Below are 19,935 nucleotides of genomic sequence, written 5' to 3' on the forward strand. Positions count from 1 at the left end.
TAGCAAATTATCTATTTTCCCTTGCAAACGCTGCATTATATACAAGAATAAAATATTGCCTTTTAAACAGAACTGGATGTTATCACTTCAAATGTGCTTATATGTACTTCCTGTGCTGAGCCCCAGCCCAGCAATAACAATACCACAATGACCAGAATGTATAATCTATAATGTGGCCCTGTGTAAATCAAGCCCCCACTGAGCAGTCACACACATCCTGCAGGATACCACTGCCATCCTCGATTGCTTCCGCCGAGCCTTGCATCTGCAGCAGGATTTCTGAGCCAGCCTCAACTGGCTCCTAACTCACAACAATGCAAGGCACCTCCTCACAGGAAGGTTCACACATAAACCTGAAGCAGGTTTTGGTCATGATTGCTTCAATGGGAAACCAGAAAATCAGGCTTAGGGGAAAAACAGTTTTGATCTTTTGAAAATACTTATGGGATTTCCAATAAAAGCAGAAAATTGTTGCAAATAGTGCAAGGGAGAGTGTTTGGGATTTCAACTCAGTTGTAAATTGCTAAAATAATGCATACCTGGGGTTTCCACACTGTGGAGATTTAGATGTATGATCTTAGATATGTTATTCATTCCCTCCAGAATAGAGCATCATTTTTTCTCTCTGAAAAGTAAGCATTTTGGAAAGAATTATGCAAAGTCAAAGAAAAAGCAAAGTCCAAACCAAACCAGAAATATGTCAATTTAATTGCAAGGCACATTGCAGCCACACACTCAGAACAATCTTTCAGGAATACCCTGACAATGTCAGTGTCATGATTCAGTTAGTTCAAGCTAACTCAACAGACTGACTCAGAAACTAAATCTACTTGACCTGTTCATGACTTTATGTTTTTAGTTAGTTCTCAGGTTAGATACTGACTTTTTCTAACACATGTTGAAACCAATGCAAAGTTTCAAAATCCTGTAAACCACTTTTACATATAATTTATAGATATGATCCTTAAAAACAAAATAGGTGGCCATTGTGTTATTTGACAACTTTTAGAATTGGACTTAATAAGCTCCTAACTCTCATTCTACTTTGTAACTGGGGGACAAACCATCTTTCCTGGGTATACATAATTTCCACTGAGTCCCTTACTAGCCAGAAGAATTTTAATATGTGTTAAAAGAATAATGTAGCAATTTAGAGGAAATATGATGCAAATCTTGTTTTTTTTTTTCCTTTCTGATACAGGCCTAGCAAAGAGAGATTCTAGCTGGAGGCAGGTCCATGCTTGTCTGAACAGTATTTTAAGGTATCCCTTTTTCTTGCTGCTTTGGGTACAAAAATATGTAATGACTAAATGATTCAAACTTCATTTGTCTACTGCAGAAGCTGACAGGGAGTATTTCTGTTGCTAGCACAAACACCTGGATTGCAGAGGCCACTGAGGGGAGCAGGGCAGAGGTGCAAGAAGCACCATGTGGCCAAGGGTAGCTGAAGAACTGACCCACACCTTCTGAGGGCAAATCCTGCTGCACTTCTGGGACATCAAAATCAGTGCAGTCATCCAGACCCCTGCAAACAACTTTTCCCTGGAAGTTTTATTGTCTTTTCTGTACTGGACACATGACATTTTACATTCTCTGTTACTGCCTTCTACCTTCTCTAGTCTGATCTTTTTTAGAAAGATGCTCAGAAACTTGAGCATCTGTGCAGGTCCCTCTGTAAGCACTTCATACCCTTTGGAATTAATAATCAGCTGTAGATTAGCATAGGACAGGGAGCCTGGCTATCCATGGCTCTAGAAAAAACTCAGGAAATTCGGGTCTGATGTGCCATAGCCTGTCCAAGGTAAGTAGAAGCTGTCTTGGGTGAAGTTGTGGATGAACTATTCTGCTTGTCAGGATTCAGGCTGATTCCTGCTGAAATGACCAGATGAAGACATGAGACACATGCCAGTGTTGGCACAGGTAACCCTGCTAGGAAATACACAGCTCTTCATCAGCCTGTCTGCTAAACCCTGAGCTGCCTGTTCATTTCTGGGCAGGATTTGGGACAGTCTCAGGTGTGTGGATGCTGCTCTTGCTCAGCAGACAGACCCACCTTAGTTCTCACAAAAAAAGAGCTGCAAACCTGTGATATTTGGCTTATGAAACGATTATTAATTCTTTCACGATGCAGATACTTTAGTCAGTTACAAAAAGCAGACAGAATTATCAAATCACTTTTGTCTTATTTGTTGCAAACTTCTTAGCTGTGGCACCACCTTGTGGACATTGCTATGTGGAGTGAGAACTCCACTGGGGGCAACAAAAGCAAGCAAACCAGGCATTTTGGAAAAACAGCTGTGGTCACACATGCTTTGCTAAAGGACAGTAAAATAACTGCATTTTAAAAACTATTCCTCAAAATCCACCAACGAAATAAAATATAAAATAAATATCATCATTAAGGTGCTCAGTTGTCTTTGCAGCTTTTACCAACTCTTCTGCCTGCCTGCCAAGAGGAGAGGCAGCCTCCAGAATTACTTTTGTTCCTTCTCAATTAACAAAGTAGCATCACCCACAGCCCAGTTCTGTTCTTGCTGCACATGCAGACATGAATTTTACACCTATCCCAAGCAACAAGACTTGCAAAGTCAAAATCGTAATACTGAATGCTTGGAGAAAACCTTGGGTCCCACTCCATAAATGTAAACTCAACAGTGAGATTGGTGTCCAAGCTAAGCCAAAAGAAAAACAATCTCTGACAAAGATAAACTGGGGGATCTTTTAAATGCTTGCTGGAACACGAGCAAAACAAAAATAAATTTAAATTCTGCTCTCTTGGCCACTAGATTCTCAGAACCATTTGCAGCTGAGGTAACAGGGGGTTCCTGTTATGAACTCTCTTATCAGCTATGGCAAAGCAGGAAAGCACAGGGGAGCCAGGATTTCTAACACAGATCTCCAAGCTGAGTGCAGCACACGTTCTCTCTGGGTGTGTCTGTCTGAGTAAACTTGGGCAGCATGAAATAAAACATTGAATTGCACTTTCTATTTCTCTCTCTTCAATAACTTACAACCTGGTGCTTGCAGTGGCATAAAGTGCAAGAGGAGATGAGGACCTGGAGCAATCTCAGACTTGCTAAAATGAAATACTGAGCACAGCAGCCAGGGAAGCCAACTCATGTCCAGTGGAGCTCACCCCTCACTCTAGAACAGACACCACTTTTGTTGCAGCTGGTGTCCTTCCTCTGCAAACAGCAGCATTGTACCTGTTTTATGAAAGAACAGAGAGTAAAATGTCATCATTTTTTTCTTTATTATAAAATTTAAAAATCCTCTAAAATATGACAATGACAGCACTACTTTTACAATTCAGATATTTAAAAAAATAGTTTTTTAGAAAGGAATTTTTATTTTCTCTGTTGTTCATCTCAAAAAGATGAAAGAGTTTATGCTGGTAATTTTTTTTTCCTTTGGCATATTCGTACAGTAGGCATTAAAGTTATTTTATTTTTTGTGCTTGGAAATTCCTCAGTATAAGTGCAGTGTTTTGAAAAAAATATAGGGCTTTCAAACTCATGGTGATTATTTTCAGAGATCAACTACTGTTTTCAATTCAACTTAAATATTTGTTTTGGAAAAAAAATCAGGCATTGGCTACCCCTTACTCACACTGAGTGCAGAGATTCTCCTTTTCCTTAGGCACCATTATTGTAATTTTGTTCCCTGTTGCAATTAGTTGCATAATGCATCCTCATTAATGTCTCTGGATGTATCTGCATGGAAGTTTTCATCCACAAAATTGCAGAAGCAGTTACTGTAAACACAGGGTGAGTGACACAGAAAAGACTGAACCGAGTTTATTCTTATACAGAACTCAGTTTTTAAAAAGATCATCTTTCTTTTTTTTTTTTTGAGCATGTGAAAATATCGTATTTGTGTCCATCACATTCAGCTTATTTGCTTTCAGAAAAGAAGCTAAGAAACTGTGAGGCAAAAATAGCCTTAAATCTCCAAAATGCCACTTTTTACACAGACTTGGAACTCACTTGAATATTTTAGTTATCTCTTTCCTAAAAGCCAACAAAATAGCATGGCACTAGATTAAAATAATTTTCTTTGCATTTCTGCTAGAACTGATTTCTTGCTGAATTAGCATATCAACTCCAAAACCAATTTCCACATCATCAGTGACCTTATGCCACTTTATGTATTACAGCAGCAAGAGAGAAATGGTTTCAGAGGGCTGTAACAGTTTAAAATTATTCAGTATAAATCCACTTATTGAACTGGTACATGCAGGAGACAAAGCCCTGAAATTATGTTGCTAACCTGTATGGCCTAAAGTCAGATTTCTGCATTTTTAAAGGCTGCAGCAACTGACACAGAGCTGTGGTGGGTATTATCAGAAAATGGGATGGAATAGGCAGGAATCTGTTCAGGCTGGAAAATCCTGGGGGAGAGAGAATGAATGAGGAAGCAGCAGCACCCCCAGGATGAGATCATGGGGGACACAACCCTCTGTGGGAACAAAGGGACAAGTGGAGAAAGGGACCCAAACTTACACATGAACATTTCAGGGGGTCCTTTAATAAGAGGAGAATTTTCCAGGTGAAATTCAGTAATCTGCAAAAAAGGATGGATAAACCCAGACTCTTCAAGCCCAAATGCAGAGCCAGCTTGGTCTGCACAAAAACTAAGTGCACAGCTCCCTAGCAATCAAAAGACAAGGTAATATTATTATGTTATTTAATACTTTTTACAGAGAATGAAGGTTGCATAAGCCTCTACGCTTATTAGACATTAGATTTAATTTCCTGTATTACTGAGAAATGGGTGACTTGGAGCTCAGCCAGTTTGGATAGATATAATAGGTTACACATTTATAAAAGGAAACCAGTACAAGTAGGAACTGCTGCTAGAGGTGTCAATTTAAAGTAATACTCTGCCCCCATCCCACACAGGACAGAGGAGACTGAATCAGAGATTTAATACTTTTACATTTTTTAATGTAAAAGCATTAAATCAGGGGAGAGTGGTGCAGAGACAGCAACCAATGACTAAGAACCTTTGACCTTCATGTGTTATTTTCTTCTAAAGTCTTAATTTTGTGGCTTCACAATGGTCTTATCCCTAGCAAAATCTGATGTCCTGTAATAATTATCACAGGTGTTATTTATACATTTATGCCTTGGTCTCTCAGACCCAATGTGACTTCATATATTGATAATAAAGAAACAGGTTATTTACTTATTGTTTCACTTGCTGAAGTGCAAAACCAAAATGAAGTAAAATGCTTTATGATCTATTTATTTCCTAATTACTTGTGCAATGTTGCTCAATTTCTTGTTTTCCAGTGTGCTTTCCTTTTTCCTTAAGAGGCAATATAAAAGACAAAGAATTTTCAAAAGAAGGAGGATCTGGAAATTCTCAGTACTGCAAGTTAGCTCCTTGGCATTTTCATAAAGAAAAACCACAGGTGAATCTTCCTACCACTATTCAGATAATTAAAATAAAATTATCTTTGCTTTTCAGCATAAGTCTTATTTAGACATAAGTATTTCTAAACTATGAAAGCCCTTTTTGAATTTCATCTTCCTTCTTATTCTGGAGATACTGTAAGAATAGTTACAAACTAAGTGTAACAGAATATGCAATGTAATTATATATTTTGATTTTACCTTGCTCAAATTAGGATATTTTAAACTCCTTGAGACATGGTATGTACATGGTACATACATACCATGAATTTATTCAGTTTGATATATCACTGAAGTAATATATCAAAATAAATTGTAATTTGTTAATATCAGTACTAGAAAGGAAAGAAAGTGTGAAACAAACAAGCAAATAAATTCTGCACTGTAAAGCACCAAGTATTAATTTCTAGAGTAAAATATATGTTAAGATTGTACAGAGCAAGATTAAACTAAAATAAACACATTCAGATAGGGAGAGGTTGTTAGCATCTGCAGTCCAGCTGAAGTGAGAGAATATTATGGGTATTCAGTGTCATTTAGACCCAAGTAATTTCTATTTTGTATTTTCAAGTGAAATATCACTCTGATGAGACATTCAGAGTACACAGCAGCTCCCATTATGCCTTTTCTGGGCCTCAGCCATCTGGATGAATTTCTGGGGTCACAGCCTTTGCTCTCCTTAGGATTCCTCCACAGTTGAGTTGCATCTAAAACACTGACAAGGCACAAGCAAACTGCCTCAAACATTCCCAAATATTCTGGAAGCATCTGCAGGGATCACTCAGCCCAAGCCCAGCCCCAAGCTGGATCACCCAGGGCAGGGTGCTCGGGACCTTGCTCAGCTGAGTTTGGAATTTCTTCAATGATGTCAACTTCAAACCTCCCTGGGAGCACAGGACAGATGCTCCTCTTGCCCACCCTCATGGCCCTTTCCTGCCCTTCTCCATCATGCCCAAGTCCTTCCTGCTGTGGGGAGCCCAGGGCTGGGCACAGCACTCCCACTGAAGCCTCACCAGGGCTGGGCACAGGGGATTGATCACCTCCTTTGACTTTCTAGCAATGCTCTTCCTCATGCAGCCCAGGGTGCTGCTGGGCCTCTCTGCCAATATAGATGTTTACAGATGTAACAGAATTTTAAGGACATGATGAGTTATGTATTTCCAGGGTCTGCTCTATATCAAGGAAATACAAACGATATTATTTTGCTAATACATGTTTTATGTCAGTATCAGGGATTGTATTTATGTTCTCATTACACGATTTCCTAAATAACTGGCCCATTAAAACCATTGTTTGGGATGATTGCACAGTGCTTTGTAAAAACATCTGTGCACAGATTTCTAAAGGTAACTCTGAAAATCTCTAAATGCAGACCAGGGTATGTCCACAGGAATGAAGGAATCTTGGAAACTGCAACTCTAGAAGACAGGAATTCTCAATTTCATTCTGTTGTTAGTGTTAAGATCTAAAGATAGCAGATTAATTAGTATTCTATTTAACTCACAGATAACCTTTTGTAGCAGTAACATCCAGCTTATAAACTTCCACAGTTTCCAAAAGCACTCCACACTGTTTCAGAAGCCAAAAATCCAGTTCTCCCTAATGTATTCCTGAGAACCTTCCACTTCCTCTGCAGCTGCCACAGTGTAACTGTGGACAATACACTTATGTATTGACAACACACAAATTTTCTGTGGAAAAAGGTCCATAGACTTTCCAGTGGGTCCTCAGGCAGCCTAAAGCAATGAGATGGTCTATCAGATTTGTTTGTCTTGGCAAGGAAGACAGCAACCTTGTTCTTGAAAAATCTACATTTAGTTCCCCATCTATAAACAATTTTCATCAGTTCTTCCATCTGCAGTATAAGTCTTTGTTTGGCAAACAATTTGCAATGTTTCTTGTTATACATGTCAAATTGTTTCTGTTCTGCATGAGCTATAATGACTTAAAGGACCAAAGTTCCATGTGGTGGAAGGAGTTTGCTCCCTCTGAATCCAGGGGTACCTTTACTGCCCTGGCTGGTCCATGATTTCTTTGCATTTCTTACAGTCTGTGGCTGCAGAAAACAGGAATAAAATTCCTTCTCATTAGTGACATAGCAGTGCATGAGCCAACACACAGTCTAGCTAATGTCCTTTTACCTTCTGGAATAGTTTAAAGCAGGATGCAAAATATTCTTGCAAAAATATACAAAGTCCTTTCCATCCACTTTCCTGTAAAGCTATGCCAAAAGCCCTGGGAAAGCCTTTTGACTCCAGCCTACATGCTCAAAAGAAATCTGGGAGACTGGCAAAAACCCACAATATAATTAGGACAATGCTGGGACCCAGATTAACATTATGGAAAGCAAACACCTTTCATACCACTCCCAGCTCTCACATTTCCATGCTTAAGGGAGATTAAAATTCAGATGCTCATGAGCAGAGTAACTCTTCCCAAAACAACACTAGATTGGCCCAGGTGGCCACAACCTGCACAATTTTTCATGGACTGACTTTCAAACTGCCTCATGGCAGCCTCAGTCTCAGAGATGTTGAATATCTTTCTCAGCTTTTTCCAATGCAGACCAGATGTTCCATTGTGATAATTCTCTCATGGGCCTTTTCCATTTTGACTCTCCATCAGCTAGGGATCCAAAGAGACATTACTTGAAAAACAGGAACCATAAAAGAGCCAGGAACTTATAAATTAAAACATAAACATTAATTTGTTTTCCAAAATACAGATGTCTTTTGTCAGTTCAAGCCTTGATCTCTCCACCAGTTAAAGGCAGCAGTTGTTCTGTGGAGGCATGCACTGGAAATTAGCCAACGGGCATTAACTTTTGGTTCTGATTGAACTGAGGAAAATTTGAAACAGAAACACAGAATTAAAAGTTGTGATAGCAATTATTGCCTGATAACATTTTAAAAATGCTCATGACAATACCAGAAGAAGTGTCCTGCCATAAGGAACTGTAAATTACAGAACCTTTTGGGATGAGGGTCAGGAGAGATTTGGGCTGTCCTTGGTGACAGCAGGGGTCTGTCCTTCTCCTCTCCTGGCTGACACAGCACAGGGACCAGGATCCACCCCTGGGGAAGAGAATCCTGTGGTGGTGACAGTGGGGTCACAGCAATCACAGCTCTGGACAAAGGACTGGGCTGGAAGAGGAAGGGACACAAGACAGAGACAGCTTTAAAGGAACAATTTTATACATCACAAACACAAGTGCTCAAGGTTCAACTGCTGGGATTTAGTTTTGTATTGGCATAACACATCAAGCCTTGTTTTCAAATGGCCCCACTTGATATATCAGTATTATTACATCTCTTAACATTTTCATCTCAATAAAATTTTGAGCATATTTAAAATAGCAGAAAGGCTACAGGCAACCAAAGAAAACATCTATAAAAATGTGCATAATAAAGAGATAAGGACAAAAAATTACTTTCTTTTTTTAACATGACCTACATGTGAACTAATTTTTTATCTTTAAAAAGTAGCAATTCACAAGTCACACCTCTTCATTCCCTTTGAAATCAATTTTATACACCTACACAATTCTCCTGACAGTGGATTACTGCAGGTTTACACTTAAACTTTGAGTTTCCAGTTCTGCTGTATTCTCTTGAAAAAAATCTATGAGAGATAAATACTACTCTGCAACTTTTAGCAAGGAACCCTCTGCAACTGAACATTTTATTGTAGCTAAGCAGGGAAGGTACAACAAATTTCTCTCCTTGATGAAATCCGTTCCCTTTCTACTCATATGGGCATAAACAAACACCTGTAATTTATAACACAATCCAATCCAAGAAGTATCACTGAATGATACCCTTTTCTTCTACTCCTTCAGACACTTTGCTTTTACCAATAATTACTTTTTCTAGAGCTTTCTGCTCAGAATAAGGCAATAGTCTGTCCTTTACACCAAGACTTGTCTTTCCTCTGTACTACAATGCACTCACCTGGTGGAGCAGGGATTGAGCAGCTCTTATTCCCTCCCTCAACACTGCTGGAATAAATCCTTGCTTTCCAACACCCTTTCATGACAAGCTTTGTATCTTCATTTTCTTTCCCTAGGCTGCAGCTCCTCTAGATTTCCCACCACACTAATATCTGTCTGTACTCCTCCTGCTGGACTGTTCTTGCTTTATTATTTAAGTGCAGGGAATTCTAAGTAGCTGTTCCCACTTCATCTGCTCTTCCCTTGAGGGGTCAACCAGCATCTGCTGTTCTCTGTCTGCCCTGGAAGAAACAACTTCCACAGAAAGGAGCTGCAGAGGTCCTTTCATGGCTTCACTTCACACTGAGAAAGATTTTGATTTTGATTGCACATGCTGGTTCCAGCAGAATTTGCTCTCAGGTAAAAATTGTAGTCCTGTATATTGCTAAAGTTTTAATATTCTCTCCTTTAAGGAGAAGACTTTGGAATATACTTTTTTCTCAAAGGTTTTGCACTGGTTCAGACAATTCATCAAACATGCCTTTCATCAAAAATGTAGAATTCTGTTCCAAAAGACTATGAGAAGCAAAAGGAGTCAGATATTTCTGTGAATTTTTTTAGTAATATACTGATAATGTGCATTTATAGTTGTACCTGTTAGCTTATTAAGGAAGGTGATTTTTTCAGGTTTATATATGTTATATATGAACCATTTATGAAATTCCCAGACTACAGAATGATTCAAATCTAATTATTTCAATATGAAAGAAACAGTTATTTTAAACTTAACTGTGAAATGGCAGATGTACACTCACGTCTAAGGATAATTTTAAATAGAAAAATGTATTGTAATTGGTATGTCTTAAAAGTGCAGATTCATCCAGACTGCTGTTGGTAAGGACTAAGAAATTTTTTCCTGGCTTTGCAATGACCAAATTCTGAACTTCTGCCTCTGTTAATCCCCTTACTCAGTCAGACACCCACGTGTAGGAACAGCAACCCCTGTCCTGCTGCCATCAAAGGGGCTGCAGTGACACCCTGTTCCCACGCCAGAATCTCCTTTACTCTCAGCATCCCTTCCAAATAAACCACTCCAACAGAACTTTCCCTGGATGCATCACCTTCACAGGAAAAGTGGCCACAGTTTCAGTGGGAGGTGTTTTAGTTGGAGGCACTTCTGCCAACCCTTCCCTAGATGTCGCCACAATTTCTGGCTCCTTCATTACAGCCTTAATTACTGCACAGAAAACTATCACGAAGGTTCCTACTTTCTGCATATGAAAGAAACAGAAACTATCATAGAGCAACCCAATTTCTTCAGAGCAACAAAAAGACATTGTAATTATATGTATTATTCTATTTAATAGAATATATCTAATATATCCTACCAAGGTCACACTGAAACCTGAAATTAGCTTTTATCACAGGCTTGTTTTCACACTCTTTTTACTTCCTCCTAAGTGTGTTGACTCACTGAGTCTGAAGCTGCTGACCTCATCCACTACTTTGTGCTGAAACAAACAATCTCCTTAAGGATATTTCCAAAGTTTCCAGATTCAGTTTTCATGCATACTTCGTTATTCTTTCTCTCTTAACAATTTTTTTTCAAAGGATGTCCTTCTGCCCTTATATGATTTTGCCACTTAAAGACTCATTTGTACTATCCAAGTGCTACAGGACTCTATTTGGGGAATTCAAGGCAGGGTTCAGATTTGTGTTTTAGCTGATTTGGACTTAAAACAGGGTTCTGAGGGCACCACCCTAGGTTCCACCCCAGTGTTGATACCTCTCTGCAATTCACAATTTCTTCCTATGGAAATAGTCTTTGGAAAGCACATGCTGATTTCTACACATGAATGAAGCTTCCATATTTTCCAGAAACATGAAGACTCTCCAATTTGTTGCAAAAACTACCAAAATATCTCCATATTTTCTAAGTATTCCAAATTTCAGTTGTGCTGAAGTAGTCATTGATTGGTTGTCCACAAGATGGGGCTTCTACAACAGAGATCTTTATATCCAAATTCAAGATCCTGATGTAAAACCCATGAATGGCACCACAGTTGACAGGAACACACTTTGAAATTTTGGCACAGGAATGGTCCTCACTGCATTCCTCATTTCTCACATAAAAACAACATTTCCTCAGGAAATCAAAACAGCAGCAAGTGATTTTATCTTGTCCTTAACCCTTGCACGGTGCTGGTGTACAGCTTGTAAGCCAGAGGCAAAATGCAGCATTGCAATCACCCTGAGTCTTGCAGAGATTCTGTGCAGTCCCCATGTCCAAAGGAGTGTTTGTGGAACAACACACCAACCAAAACACCAAATGGTGGCTTTTGAGCCATTTTCTAAGTCAATATGCAGCCTCTAGAATTTCTGAAGCAGCCTGCAAGTCCACTGCTAAGATGACAATGCCTCCAAATAAAAGTTGAAGTAGCTCCCCAGAGTGTGCAATTTTTGTAAACTTAACTGAAAGAGGGAACAGTTTGCTGTCACAAAAACTTAACTGTAGGCACGCACTTCACAATAAATGAAAATAAAAATAATTTATTCTTAGACACAAAGATTTCTAAACATTATAAAAAATAAAAAAGGAATGGACTTACAGTACCATTAGCTGTCTTGTTTCACTGTGGTGTTTGTTTAAACAGAATGTTCTGCTAAAAAAAAAAAAAGGCCTTTTTCCTCTTTTGTCATGTAAGTAAACAAGCAAGATTTTCATGTTCTATAGGAATCTCCACACACCCAAAATCAGAACAGACTAAGGAATTGTACAATTACCTTCTGGTATTCCTTCTCATACTGTCAGATGTTTAATTTATGATAGCTTCTGTTTTCTGCATGATACAGTTGTTTTCTAGAATTTTTTTTCAGGAAGCACAGTAGTTTGAGCAGGCAAAAGCAAACACTGGTACAAATTTCCAGCTGTCCCTCCAAGAGGAGGCTGTACAAACACAGACTAATCAAAAAGCAAAACTAAAAGTTAAGAAGCAACATTTCTGGCCAGAGGATAAAGTGAATTTCCCAAGGGCAGTCATTCACAACCATCTGATACTTTTAGTACAAAATCTTCAATGGTTCCTTCTCACATTCCTTCTGTTCAGTCTCCAGTACCTTGTCTGCTGCAATCCAGCTAAGCTGTCACAGAGCAGAGCTTCAGCAGGAAATGCAGAATTGTACCCTTCAGAATAATCATCTGGAGAAGCATAAAATAAGAAAATGTGAGTAGGGAGGAATTACATGGAGAAGGACAGGGAGTGACAGGAGCTACAAACTGCAGGCAATGATGTGTTGGGAAAAGGAAGGACACTAAATTTCATCAATTTGTAAACACTAAATAATATTCCTTTATTAAACACTGAGGTTTTAATTGGATCACTCTGTGCAGCTTGGGGTGCCATGCTCACTGGAAAAGTGGACCAAAGAAGGAGGCTGCAAGACAGTGAAACATCTCAGAGCATTACAAATCATGATCCATATGGAAAAACTGCAACAAAGCACTGTAAGAGTTTCCAGATATCTAAAATTGCTTTAACAACACATACAGAATACATAATAAAGAGTTTGGCCTACAGCAATCTTAGGAAATTCTGTGAAGCAGCAAGGGATTAGAACACAGTACCTGTAGCCATCACTCAGTAGCCAGAAAGAGTTTAAACTGTTTTCAGTCAAGGAATGACAAAGACATAGGTCATCTTGGACTTGGGCAGAGTTGCCAACCAGAGTTGACAGGTCACACTCCCTAGGTTCTCATGAATCTCTGCAAGTGCCATTTTATCACTCTGATATTGCAGAAGACCTACAGTTACCTACAGGAAGAAACCAGAGATTTTAGGCTACAGGAAGAATGGTGAAAATGAGAAAAACAGGAAGAGTATGGAGAAGGTGAACAAGAGGTGTTTTAAATTTTGCAGCAGAATGCATATTTAACTAAAAAAATTAATACCTCAACTCAGTTTCAAAGAATTACAAGCACTTAGGATACTACCTTACTGTTGCAGAGAACTGGAGGAAAAAGAAGTCTGACAAACTGGCTTCTGGTTAACTGTGGATAGAGTTCACTCCTTGCAAATTCAGGAAATGCTCAAATACAGCAAAAGGGGAAGCTCCAATTCAAATTTAAAATTAAAATTTAAAACATTGATTTCTGGGTATTGACTAACCAGTCACTTTCAGCACTTGTTGAAAGCCAGCCCAACACTTGTGTCCCAAAGCCTGTCAGGAGGACAGCTGAATGTCACACATGCTGAATGTGACATGTCAGCATGTCCCACGCTGCTCAAGCACAGCAGCTTTCCTGCAGGAATTGTGATTTCTTAGTGCTCTGCTATTGGCAACGTCCCCACCCATCCTACTTACCCAATTTTTTACCTACTGATATCTTTTCTTCCTGGCATTTTCTGAGGATATAAGGAAGAGTGAGAATCAAAATAACACAGCAGTAAAGCATCTGCTGTAAATCACCTGAGAGAAACAAAACATCATAAACCAGCCAGGAACCTTTTGGGGTTATCTCCATCTAATCTACTGCAACTAAAACCATTCCTGAGACATGTGACCTAATCTGCCTTTCAAAGCCTTCAGCAAACGAGATTCCCAGATAATCATTTTCACTGTCAAACTACATTTTCAGTTTGAAATGATTTCCTAAGATCTACTTTAAATCTCCAAGTCCATCACCTTTTGGCCTAGACACACTGAACATAAAGAAAAACTGATTCCTTCTGTCTGCAGAGAAAAAATTTTATATATTTGAAAGATCATTACCATTTTTCCCAACACCTTCCTTTTCTTCAGACTAAACAACCCCAATTCTTTCAATCTTCCCCCTCAGATCATGTTTTATAGGTCTCTGATCATTCTTGAAGTTGAGACTATGGCAACATGTGGTACAGGGAGAAAAAGAAAAAATTTATTCCTGCACAAAATTCCCCAGGAAGCTGGGTGACAGAGGGTTTGTTTGAAGAGGATACTTTTGTGTGATGACTGTCTGCTTTGTTGCTTGGGTGTTTTAGTCCCAAAATACATGTTTTTTCTGTTCTTTGTGGCTCACAGCGCAGGTGCCCCAGTGCACAGAACAGGCAGGCATTCCACTCCTCAGTGAAAAAAACATTTTGGACCTGGGGAAAACTGTTATTATGGAAGGCAAGTTATTCTTGCCAGTCATGGAATACTTCTTACCAAGATGGTATCTGGGATAAATTGATATAAGTGGCATATTTGTGATACTAGGATAATTCAGGCAGAAGTTTAAGTAATTTTTAGAAACATGAGTAAAATCCTGCATCACAAAGTACATTTCAGGGAAATATATTAGTTCCATAATTGCTTTCTAGTGCTGCATTCACTCTGTCTCAGAAAGCAATATGCAGTTGTAACATACACTGAGAAACGTCTACAGTTCAGCTAAAATCAACAAAACTAAAAATAATCATGTGCATTTTAGAAGATGCCATGTCCTTTATAACCAGATAAATTAATTCCACCATCCTCAAAATCAGATTCACATACATAATGGAAGAATGTAATTTACTTCCATTCTCCAGAGGTATACAAAGCCTTTTTTTTTTTCTTCCTTCCAGAAAAAGGTTTTAAAATTGCATTGTGTTCTATTCACCAACATTACCCAAGCAAACAGAGTTATCTCTGAACCTCTGGGTACCATGGCATGGAAAGATTGCACTCAGAAGTCAACTGGGCTTCTGTGTATGAATTAGGAAAACAATCCTATCCAGAAGAAAGATAAGACCTAATGAGAGATGATAAGTGCTGGGAAAATAAGCTTGATGGAAGAAAAGGAAGTGAAAAAACTTTTCCATGCTGAGGACAGAAAAGGTCTTTCAAAAACTTTTGTTAAGCATGACATATTAAACATATCCAAAATGTCGTCCAACAATAACATGAACCTGGGTCACATAAAATGGTGTTATCAAAGGGTCTTTCATCTAAAAATTAGGCAATTTATGACGTTAATTTTGTAGAGGAACTCCTAACAAGAAGGACTTTTTATGTCCTCAGTGAATTTTAGATTTTTAACTCAAAAGGAAATGGAGCTTTCAGTAAAAGAGTTCATCACCTCTAGCTACCTCATATGAGCCTTAAGAATACATCAATATGCCACTTGCTTCCTCTCATATCAAAAGCCTGTAAAATAAAACATAAACTTTGTCTGCATAGTTTAAAACTCTTTTTCTTGAATTTCCATTCTGCTTTGAAAGAGAGATTTCACTCAGAGGATGCTAGCTGCCAGAGGGTGGTGAGGACAGACCCACGTGTGACATTGTTGTATTGAGGTGTATCAGAACATGAATTCTGTACACTGGCAAACTTCAGAACATAAACATTTCCACTCTGACAACAGCCAACTGTTTAAATGTCTAGAGGTGAGAAAAGGTTTCATTGACTTGTGTTGCCAGTTCTGCATTGATATTAGTCTGACACAAATTTTTGTATTTGCATGATCTTTTCCATCTGTAGTATTTGTGCAGCCCTAAACCACTACATGAATTTTTCTTCCTCTATATGAGCATTTTAAGGCTTTAGAAAACCCATTCTGACTGTTACTTGTTCCCCAAACTAAGTAGAGGAAGTAAAAATCAGAGAGAACTGAAGTAAGCAGTTAAACTGCCCTATGATTGTGCTAAAACAAAGAAACCATACTCATAAATCCCATCCTCTGAGGACCCATCTCTCTGCTTCCTTGTTCCCAACCTGCAAAAAGTGTGGTGGCAAAAGGAGCAGGCTCACAGCTACACCTCAGCATATGCAGGGATATTAAAAGACATTTGTGAACACTAACATTTTTCCATTTTCCATCTCCTGGACCTTTGTACAACTTTGGAGCCAGTGGTGCAAAGCCACTATTAATGACCTATCTGACATAACAGGAGTGAAGAGCCAGGAAAAGCAGTGCCTTCAACCACTTCTACTTCAAAGAACCCAAGCATGACTGGTAGCAGCTCTTCCCCTTCAGATCTCTCACAGGTGCAGTCTGTCTTGTTGCAAGGCCAAACGTGAACCTCTGCTTCCTCTTTGGTCTCTGGGAGTCCACCATGAAAAGCAGGTCTCTTCTGGCACCTGACAAGTCTGCATTTTTTAAAAACATGCCCAGATTTGGAGCATCCTGTACCTACTAAGAGGAAAGTTGTAAGTGGGATTAGCAGCTATTCCTTCTGGAGATTGGCCTCAAGGTAAATGAATGCAACATCTCCACCATGAGATGCAGAGGAAATCCCACCTATGTCCTGACTGCATGTCAGGATGAGACCAGTTTGCACTCTGGTTCCCAAAGAAAGGCTATTCTGGCACATCAGGGAGGCACCACAGGTTCCCATAGGACCTCCTCACTGTGGAGGATCAAACTGTGATCCCAGCCTCACACACAGCACAGTGTGACCTGTGGTTTTCACTGAACTACATCAATGACACGGGCCCGAGCCTCACAGAGAAAACAAAACAGGAGAGAACAGCTCACTCAGCCCATAATCTCCTTCCCAATGGTGCCACTGCACAACTGACAATACCAGTGACAACGCTGGAGTTTCATAACCAGGTTCTCTCAGCAGACAGATCTGACATTGCCTTAACCTTGAAATCACGGCTGGGTGAGGCAGTGGTACACTGGATCCCCTCCAACAATTGCTTGCCTAATTCTATTAAACCAAGCCAACAGACTCAGAGGATAAACACCCAAATGAGCAAGCCACGTACAACAGTCATTATTTACAATGCACCACTGCAAAGCCTCTCTATCTTGAGCAACACTCACAATCCTGCCCCATTTTCAGTTTCAGTTTCCTTGAAAAGCCTGAAACCGTGTTAGAACACCATAAATGGCAGCGATCATAGGCTTTTCACCAGGGCTGTTTAACTTACCCATTGATAAGCAGCAAAACAAACCACACTAAACAGTAATAAAATGAAACCTACGAGAATGAGCTCATAAGAATAATCAGCAAAAACTCTGATCCCAGACTGAGGTCCACCAGCAAAAGTTGTGGAGACAAATATGTCACTGTGAAAACAGGTCTGGAGATACTGTGACCCAAGAGGTGCAAAGCAGGCCCGAGCTGTATCAGCAGAGAACTCGCTGATAAGCAGCAGCCACGCTGTACTGCTTTACAGACTGGACTTTGCAGCTGCTCTCAAATGCACCACATTTGCTTCACCTTAAAAAATACTTCACTTTAAAAATTTCCTTTCAAAGTATTTTCCATGGTGTGAATCTGAAGGCCAAGGACGCATTTTGAGGAACCAAAGGACCATTGTATATTCCACTCCGTCTGGGTCAGTGTGGGCACGCTAACACAGGGACACAGGGGCATTCACTGTCCTCAAATTTGCATTTATCAGTACTTAGCTATACTTACAGCCAAGTATGGATATATTATTGTGAAGGGGAAAAAAAGGAGCTAAATATATGGCTTATTGGAGTATCTGCCCATTGCATAAAAAACCTTTAGAAACGCAAAAGCCAAGTGCCTGCTGCTGGTTTTGCTCCACTCTGGTGTTCACTGCCCTGTGCCTACACTGACCGTGCCCCTCGGGTCACGCCAGCGACCAGCATGGGGAACACTTTCCCTGCCTGGGGAACCCTTTCCCTGCCTGGGGAGCCCCTTCCCTGCCTGGGGAACCCTTTCCCTGCCTGGGGAACCCTTTCCCTGCCTGGGGAGCCGCCCGCGGGGGAGCCCCTGGGAAGGTCCCTGGCCCCACACAAGTCCCTCCGCCGGGCTGGGCCGGGCGCTGCGGGGTCGCCGCTGCCATCCCGCCCCGCCGGGCCCGAGCGGCCGCCGGCTCCGCCATGCCCGGAACACAAACAAACACCGCGCTCGGGGGCGGAGCGAAGCGGCTCCCACCATTTTGGGGCCGGGGGAGCCCGGCAGGCGGCTGGGTCCCCCAGCCCGTCCCATCCCGCCTCGTTCCGTCGGGGGCGGGCAGGGCTGTCCCCGCGGCTGGGCCGGGGGGCGCGGAGCCCGGCGAGGCCCCGCGGCTGCTCCCCGGGCCCGGCGGGGAGGGGTGAGAGGAGGAGCCAGGGCGGCCCGTGCGACAAAGCCCAGTGCGCAGGGAGCTGGTGACCGGGAAGCAGAACCGCGCCGGGCAGCCGCGGGGCGGGCGGACCCACCGGAGCCCGCTGCCCCACGGGGGGTGGGAGGCCCGTCCTGCCGCCCCCCCGGCTCGGGGGTCGGGGCGGCTGCGGAGCGGAGCGGGAGGCGGCCGGGCTGCAGCTGCTAAGCCGCTTAGGGCCGGGGCTGGCATGAGCCTCCCCGGCGGGGCGGCTGCGGGCTGCGCGCTGCGGCGGGGAGGCTGAGGGCGCGGATCCGGAGCGGGAGGAGGCGGAGGGGGGGCCGCGCTCCCCCCGGAAAGATGGGGAACTGCCTCAAGTCCCCCACCTCGGATGACATCTCGCTGCTCCACGAGTCCCAGTCGGACAGAGCTAGCTACGGAGACGGGGCTGAGCCGGATCAGGAGCCGCCGCCGCCATATCAGGTAGGGGAGGGGGCGGCAGCGGGGCCGGGGGCAGCGGGGCCGCGCCGCGGCTGGCGGGGGTCGCGGGGCCGCTCGCTGGGGGCCGGCCCGCACCGCCCCGGGGGCCGCCGCCTCCCCGCCGCCGCCGCTCCGGCGCTGGGCGGCCCGAACCTCTCCCTTTCCGCCCGCACGTAGCGCGGGGGAAGCCGCTTTGTCTCGGCCGGTGCCGGCGCTCCGGGCGGGCGGGAGGCGCGGTGCCGCCGGCGGGGCGGGGGGCGGAGGGCAGGGGCCGCCCGGCCGGTGCCGCGTCCTTTGTTGCCGCCGGCGGTGACATCACCGTCTGGCGCGGGGACGCTCCGGGACGGGGACCGCGGGCCCTGCCCGGGCTCTGCCCGGGCCCGCTCGCTCCGCTCCCGTATTTTTAGCAGCATCTGATCCCCGCTCAGTAACTCCCCCGGCGCAGGGGATCCTGTTTCCCTCCGTCCTATGGGGCACCGGCGGGGAACTGTTTCCCATTGTTCAGTGGGTTTCTTGGGATTTTTTTTCCCTGTCTCTGAGAGAATCTGTTAATTTACATCTTGATGACGAATCAAGGGGGAAAGAAGGAAAAGGCCCGGTATTTGCTTTGGTGGCTTTGCTGACAGCGGAGGATAGCGCCGATGTGGAGGGCGGATAGAGACGGTGTGAATGCCTGAGCTTGGCCGCCTCTGGAAGGGATGGACACGGAAAGGGAACCTGGACTTGGGGTTGCACTTGTCTGCCCCCGGAGATCTCCACCCCCACCCGCAGAAATGTGTACTGACCTAAACAAACGGTCTGCAGCACTCAAAGATGAAAAGGAAAACCATCCAGTGGTAGAGCTGCACATTCTATTCAAGTTTTGAAAGTAGTTTCCTGTCTGGGTTAATAGCATACATACATACCAGAGGCATCTGCAGAAACGGCAGTAGACACACATTCTAGGGGGGTGACTTGAGAGCTGTATGTTTTCTAAGATGGGAGTCATTCCCTAATTGCAGACCCTGATGTATAATTAACAAAATTGCAGGAAGTATTTAACCGGACAGGCGTGTAATCTACAAATGCTTTAGCGAGTTCAAGAATTCCACCCTGGTAGGAGCC

At 42.4% G+C, this 19,935-nt stretch overlaps 2 protein-coding genes across 2 annotated transcripts in view; one reads left to right on the forward strand and one right to left on the reverse strand.

Moving 5' to 3' along the window:
- Positions 1-12,032: 12,032 nt before the first annotated feature.
- On the reverse strand, positions 12,033-18,810 carry LOC128942955 (collagen alpha-1(III) chain-like). Its single transcript, XM_054285692.1, has 3 exons — positions 18,204-18,810; positions 12,971-13,157; positions 12,033-12,544 (listed from the first exon to the last, which is right to left on the reverse strand). The coding sequence occupies exons 1-2, from the start codon at positions 18,601-18,603 to the stop codon at positions 13,126-13,128; spliced, it is 432 nt and encodes a 143-aa protein (XP_054141667.1). The 5' UTR covers positions 18,604-18,810; the 3' UTR covers positions 12,033-12,544; positions 12,971-13,125.
- The window catches only part of RNF11 (ring finger protein 11), a 30,063-nt gene continuing 28,749 nt past the window's right edge, over positions 18,622-19,935 (forward strand). Inside the window, exon 1 of the mRNA XM_054285691.1 lies at positions 18,622-18,834. Within this exon, the coding sequence (XP_054141666.1) occupies positions 18,712-18,834 (123 nt within the window). The 5' untranslated portion in view covers positions 18,622-18,711. The remainder of the gene's footprint in view (positions 18,835-19,935) is intronic.

The sequence above is a fragment of the Melozone crissalis genome, unplaced genomic scaffold, assembly GCF_028551555.1.
Source record: "Melozone crissalis strain CALT ecotype California unplaced genomic scaffold, PUWL_Pcris_2 ptg000045l_1, whole genome shotgun sequence".
Lineage (NCBI taxonomy): Eukaryota > Metazoa > Chordata > Aves > Passeriformes > Passerellidae > Melozone > Melozone crissalis.